We start from the raw sequence: 7,500 nt of genomic DNA on the forward strand, positions 1-7,500 counted from the left end.
TATATGGCATTCATAGACAATGAAAAAGCTTTTAATTCTCACAAAACTCCAGCATTAATCAAATCCCTCAAAATACAAGAACTAGATGAAATTTATTTTAGAACCTTTGAAGATATCTATACAGGAAGTGTAGTAGTCTTAGATCTACATAAAGATAGTTAGAAAGAAAGACCTCTTCTCGCCTAAATTATTCACAGCAAGCCTAGGAGAAGTTTTTAAGAATTTATATTGGGAAACTATAGGAGTAAATATTAATGGGCAATACCTTTACATCTTCTGATTTGCAGATGATATAGTTCTGTTTAGTATATCATGGGCGGAATGGCGAGAGATGATAGACGATTTGAATAGAGAAAGCAGAAATGTAGGAATGAAAATGAATATAAGTTGAATTAAAATAATGTTCAAGGAAAATGCAGAAACAACAAATTAGGGATATGGACGAAACTCTAGAGTTTTAATGAATATACATGCAGTACTTAGGTCAAACAGTAAGTGTTTCCCCAGGATATGAGACCGGAATTAAAAGAAGGATAAGCATGGGAAGTAGAGCTTTTGAGATCATGAAAAGTAAAATACCACTTTCTCTGAATAGAAAAGCATTTCATCAGATGGTCTTACCATTTTTAACTTATGTATCAGTAACATGGACCTTTACTAAAGCCATGAAACATAAGCTAGTCACAACTCGAAGAGTTATGGAAGGACTAATGATAGGAATAACACTAGCAGACAGAATAAGAGCAATATGACTACCGGAGCAGAATAAGGAAGAGAATATTTTAAAATTACGTAAGAAAAAGAAATGGTCATGGACAGGGATTATAATGAGAATGACAGATGATAGATGGGCAGTAAGAATAACAGAATGGGTCTCTAGAGATTACAAAAGAAACAGAAAAAGGGATGGATTGAAAAGCTGAGAAATCTTTCGGGTACAGGCTGGCAGAAAGACTATCAGCAAACGTGTGTGGAAGGACATGTTTGATGCCTCTGTCCTGCCTTGGACAAGTTAAAGCTGATGATAAAGATAATGATAAAGTTATGTCTATAAAAGTAGTATGTTCATAAATACATACATACATAAATATATACACATATATATATATATATATATATATATAGTATACACATATGTGTGTATGTGTATGTGTGTCGTGCGTGTGTGTGTGTTTGGAGAGTAATATTATAACAGATATTATTTAACGGAAATATATTACAGTCGAAAAGATAAGGAAATCTAAAATACACTTTATTTACAGTTAATTTAAAATGATTATATTATCACATTTATCATGAGATTAGAATTAAACGAAAAAATACCATAGATGCATAAGTTGTGAAACAGTAAAATACACTACTGATACTTACCAAGCCTGAGAGAAGGTAATGATAGTTTCGGCGGCCCATGTGAACGTCCCTGACGTGGCCAATTATAAGTTTCTTGGCCATGTCAGTTCCACAGTCCAAAACTACATATTTGTGAGACCACCTAACACAAAAAAAAAATAAGAATCATAGCTATATATTTCCAATGGTTACATTATACATCTACAAGCAAAAGGATTTATAATGATTTCATTATTATAACTGAAATATATATATATATATATATATATGTGTGTGTGTGTGTGTGTGTTGTGTGTGTTATATGTATAATATGGATCTATACACACACACACACACACACACACACATATATATATATATATATATATACACGTGTTTTCATATATATATATATATGCAATATATAACGTCAGGACTCTGCCTAAAGGAAAAATTGGTGTGTTACTAGAAGGACTGGAAGAAATAAATCATGATATAATAAGATATAGTGGAATAAGAAGAACTGAGGAATCTTATTTAAAGGTGAAAGAAGGCCATACATTTTTCTTCAGAGGATATGGAAAGAATATCGAAAATGGAGTAGGTTTTCTTATTAATAAAAATCTTGCAGGCAACAGAAGAATTTTGTAGTACTACTAATAGAGTTTCTTGATTAATTATCAAACTAAAAAAGAAATATAAACTGAAGAACTTTCAAACGTATGCACCAACAACATTCCATACAGAGTAAGAACTGGAGAAGATCTGGAGATATCTATGAAAAAACATAAGACTCAATTTACATTTGTTTTGGGGTGATTCCAATGCCAAAGTTGGTCAAAAGAAGAGAAGAGACACAGCAGTAGGTAAATTTGGAGTGGGCGCAAGGAATGGCAAGGGAGACATGGTTGTTGAATTTTCTGAAAGAAATAATCTTAAAACTATGAACACCTATTTCTACAAAAAAGGGCATAGAAAATGGTCATGAAGAATCCCATATGGAGAAACTAAAAACGAAACAAAATAAATTCTATTATCATTGAAAAGAAAATCAGTTAAGTTAAAGATGTTAGTGTATTTATCAAGTTGAAGTCAAACGACCATACAATGGTGAGAAACATTGTTTTTTTTTTTTTAGATTTAAGAAAAGAAAGAGAAAAAATAATTTTAAGAGAGAAAATAAACTTTTGTAATAAGAGAGAAATCAGATGATTTTAGTTTAGCAATACAAAATAGCTATGACTCCCTCCAGGTACATGATATATTCGGATCAGCATAATAGATAGGTGGAAAATGTATCAAACAAGATCAAGAAAAACTACCAGAAAAGACCAAAATCCTGATAAATAAAAGATTGCAAATGAAGGTAAAATTCACTATAGCTGAAATATAACCAGCAGAACCATCTAAAAATCCAAGACTTTCGTAAACCTTCAGGAAACACTGAATAGATGAAGAAGCATCAAATTGGTGAAAAGAAGAATTAGAATATGGTGCCAAAAGATGTTTGCTTTAAAGGATTGAAATACAAACATTATTAACAAAGGAGATGAACTGATAAAATTGCAGGGATTTCTATATAATGATATACAATAGTGATAAACGAAATAACTTTGCTAATAGAAATAATGGAACAATGAGCCTTTACCAAACGTAACAGTAGAAGTAAAGAACTCATTAAAAGGCATGAAAAGAGGCAAAGTATCATGATATAAGGGTAAAACAATTGAATTAATGATAGATGGCAGAGATTTCATAGTAGTAAAACTCATTGTTGCGTGGAAGCAAACCCCACACCATGAATCACTAACAGGCAATATTCATTACAATGCAAGCTTTCCCCTCACGCCATTGGCAACTGGACTCTTCGACAGAAGGGAAATTAAAACTAATCATAACCTTAGAAGTAAATTTCCTTACAACTAAATAATAAATACAAAAAATAACCAGCAACCACACTTATTATTATAATACTTGAAACTATATCAATCAAATAAAGCAACAACATTCAAATAAGTAAAAATAAATTGCACAACTTAATACTTAAGCAAAAACAAAAGAAATCACCATAAAGTAAAACTTAAATATCTATAATGTATGTATATATATATATATATATATATATATATATATATATATAGGTATATATATATATATATATATACATATATATATATATTATATATATATATATATTATATATATATAATATATATATAATATATATATATATATATATATACATATATATATATATATATATATATATGTGCGTGTCTTCACTGACACCGTGGCAAATAATCAATAAAAATGCATTAACACTTAACTAACAACATTCACTAAACCTGACACCGGTACTTAACAAATATATATATATATATATATATGTGTATGTAAATTTGAGCGTGTACACACACAAATTTACACACATATATATATATATATATATACATATATATATATATATATATATATGTATATATATGTGTGTGTAAATTTGTGTGTGTACACCCTCATCCACAAAAAGTCTAACAGTTCTTCACAGCCTACTTTCATAACTCTTTGAATATCATCATCATCATTATCATCATCAGTAATCTAAACAGAAATTCCTTCCAAAGGGTTCCTGCATTAATATAATCAAAATCGTATATAGCAATCAAATCAAGTCCTTAAACATAATCCAGGTCAGCATCAATTGTTCAGCAATCCAAAAAATTAGGTCTTCAAAGGAGGAATAAACTTTCTATCATTCAAAATCACTCCAACCAAGGAGAAACAACACTTACTGTTAATAAAATAAATCATTTAAAAAAGATACGAATAATAATCAAGTATTGACAACACTGGCTCTGGAAACAGTCCATCCAAAAAAAACAAGAATGCTCTATTGCTAAAGCTTGGAAAAACTATATTATCATAGTAATTCACAAAAAAAGGAGGCACAAAAGTCCTGAAAATAATATTGCCAAATAATTTTGCTCACAGTAATGTACAAAATACTTCAAAAGATCGTATAAGGCTAAATAGAAAGACTGCTAGATTTTCATTAATCAAGAGAGCAGGCAGGCTTTAAAAGTGAGCATTCAACAATTGATCATATCCATGCAATCATACAGCTAAAGGAACATTAACACTATGTATGTCAATTATGGCATTTATAGTGTATGAGATACTTTTGATTCTGCCAAATCTTCAGCATTGATGAAAGTCCTTCAGAGACAAGTATTAAATGAATCTTATGTTAGAATACTTGAAGATGTCTATATGGGAAGCACAGAAATCCGAAAACTACCTAAAGATAGTGAAAAAAAAAATTCATATTGAGGAAGGAGTTAGATTGGAAGACCACATCTCTCGTAGATCAACCACAGCATACCTAGAAGAAATTTTTCAAAATTTAGTTTGGGAAACTATAGGGAATGATATTAGTGGGGAATTACTTAACAGCTAAGATTTGCAGATAACATAGTCCTTTTTAGTGAATCATGAGAGGAATTGCAAAGGATGATAGAAGATTTGAATAGAGAAAGAAGAAATGTAGAACTGAAATTGATTATGAGTAAAGCAAGGATAATGTTTAAAGATAATCCAGAGAGACAAAAAATATGGATAGAGAGTAAGAGTTTCCGCAAGGACGTAAAACTAAAATTGAAAAAGGATAAGCATGGGATGGGGAGCTTTTGGTAATAATGATGGGAATAACGATAAAATATAGAAAAAGAGCAACACGGGTACGAGAGTGTTCAGCACGTGTTTCACACATGCTCGTGCACTGTAGTGGTATTTTTTTTTTTTTTTACTTTATATCTTACTCTACACGTCACTGTTAACAGAACCTGTTTAAGCCTACCATTTCAGGAATTATTTTGTTTATTTCTTTTTACCTTCTTGTCCTGAACCTGTTGTATATAAACTTGCTATCAATTGAAATAAAGTTACTTGCATTCACCTCGCTCTCAGTTACAATCTAAGGGGTCACTCTCACATTGGTGACCATCGGAAGTGACCAGCTGCCTCCCGCCTTTCCCCCTCACTGCCGTATCTTATTGTTTGATGATGCCGTCCTCCGACCCTGACCCTCCTATTAACACCACTCCCATTAAACTACCACCCTTCTTAGTTCTGGAGCATTCACCGGGTTTCAATGCACAGAGATCCAATTCTGCATCAAGGGCATGATTCAAACAAGCACCAAATTAGACTATGTTTTTGTAGTGATCAATGAGGACACTTTCCTGGAAATCTTCAATTGGCTTTGTGAGAATGACACGCCAATAGTGTACGATACCCTCAAAACATACTTCCTGGAGCAGTACTTGCCATCGCCAGCCGCGCCCATATAGCCAAACTTTCTCAGCTCTCTCAACAACTGTTGGGGGTCCAAAAGGCTTTGCACACCCTTAGGGAAATGACAAGAATTTCTCACCTGCAACCTAACAAAGTCAGCTTTCCTTCTGAGGTGAACCTACTTTGTTTGGCTTTGGGTACGACACTTACCTGAACCTACACGCACTACCATAACCAAACTCGATATCTTGCCCATGAAGGACATAATGGCCAAAGTTCTCGCCCTTATGGACAGCCATTTCACCATCCTCAAGACCTCCATCAATGCAACCACTCTTAACGAAGAGGACAACTATTCAAAATCGATGGAAGCTGATATGAATGCGGTAGGACACAGACATCTACCCCATGACGTGCCGCAGTGGCAACATGATGCAGATAAAGGTGCATGATTTTTAGTACACAAAGGTGCTTGCCATTCTCTTTTGCCAAGGCCAATCCCAGGACATAACATAGGCTGTCTAAGACTACCGACGTCCACCTAATAGCTGCCAACAAATCTGCGATAACCACCTACAGTTATAAAAACCTCACATTATCGTTTTGATATGCCAAATAAAATTGGAGATTTTTCGTTGTTGATGTCACATTGCCAATCCTCGGTGCAGATTTCCTATCAAACTTCCAGCTCCTGGTTGATGTCGCTTACCGATGATTAGTCGATGAAGAATCTAACACATCAACATCTCTTCAACCCACCCCTTCAACCCTAGCTCTTCATATCAGCACACCCACGGATGACTATGCCCATCTCCTCACATTTTCCGTCCAGAACTTCACCAAATACCCAAAGTTTCCACCAAACACAGTGTTTATCACTATATTAAGATGATGGGGCCACCAGTGTTCGTCATATTCAGGAATCTAGCACCGCATCATTTGGCAGCCGCTAAACAAATATTTGCTGAAATGAAAAAAATGGGCCTTTATCAAAAGGCCTCAAGCCCATGGTTGTCACCCTTACACATCGTCCTGAAGAAAGATCGTTCTCTATATTCATGTGGGGATGACAGGCAACTGAGCGTGCAGACACAACCAGATCACTACCATCTCTTAAACATCGCTGATGTGACCTCTTATTTGCACAAAACGAAGTACTTCTCCACGAACGATATCCTGAGGGGTTATTATCAGGTGCTCGTGAACCCAGAAAAAATCCCAAAGACTGCCATCACCACCCCCTTCGGCAAACAGACATTCAATTACTTCTATTTTTGCTTTCGTAATATTTCGACCCTTTTTCAATGTTCCCTGGATGGCATCTTAGTGGACCTCCTTTCTGTTTATGAAAAGTGGACGACACACTTGTGTTCTTCTCCTACAAAGAGGAACACCTCCATCATCTATGTATCGTACTCGACCACCTACAACACAACAGCCTTGTAGTTCGCTATGACAAGTGTACTTCGGTGCCAGCAGAGAATAGTTGACAGGGCACCACATCTCTCCTGAAGGAGTATACCCCTCCCTAAGAAGACAGCAGCTATTCAAAATTTCGCCATGCCCTCTACCATCAAAGCACTGCAAAGATTTTTGGACATGATCAAGTATTATCATCATTTCCTGCCAGCTATTTCCACCACTTTTGCCCCCTCTACCCCTCCCTCAAAGGCAAGGCAAAAGACTATGAAGTGGGGTCCCCTTCAAGAAGCGGCCTTCTGCAACGCAAAGAATAGCCCTAACAACCATTGCAGTTCTCATTTTTTTCCTAGCCACATGAACCTCTCCTTCTCTCGACCGATGCCAGAGACATTGCTATTGGTGCAGTACTCAAGAAGGTGGTTAATAGTTCGCCTTTCCCATTGTCCTTCTTTAGTAGAA

The 7,500-nt window shown here is 34.7% G+C and overlaps 1 protein-coding gene across 3 annotated transcripts in view; it reads right to left on the bottom strand.

The window, feature by feature from the left end:
* The window catches only part of LOC137643983 (glutamate receptor 1-like), a 932,732-nt gene that overhangs the window by 425,809 nt on the left and 499,423 nt on the right, over positions 1–7,500 (bottom strand). For all 3 annotated transcript variants that reach the window (XM_068376815.1, XM_068376816.1, XM_068376814.1), the window contains exon 5: positions 1,372–1,492. In XM_068376815.1, coding sequence (XP_068232916.1) covers positions 1,372–1,492 — 121 coding nt within the window. The remainder of the gene's footprint in view (positions 1–1,371; positions 1,493–7,500) is intronic.

The sequence above is a fragment of the Palaemon carinicauda genome, chromosome 7 (assembly GCF_036898095.1).
Source record: "Palaemon carinicauda isolate YSFRI2023 chromosome 7, ASM3689809v2, whole genome shotgun sequence".
NCBI lineage: Eukaryota > Metazoa > Arthropoda > Malacostraca > Decapoda > Palaemonidae > Palaemon > Palaemon carinicauda.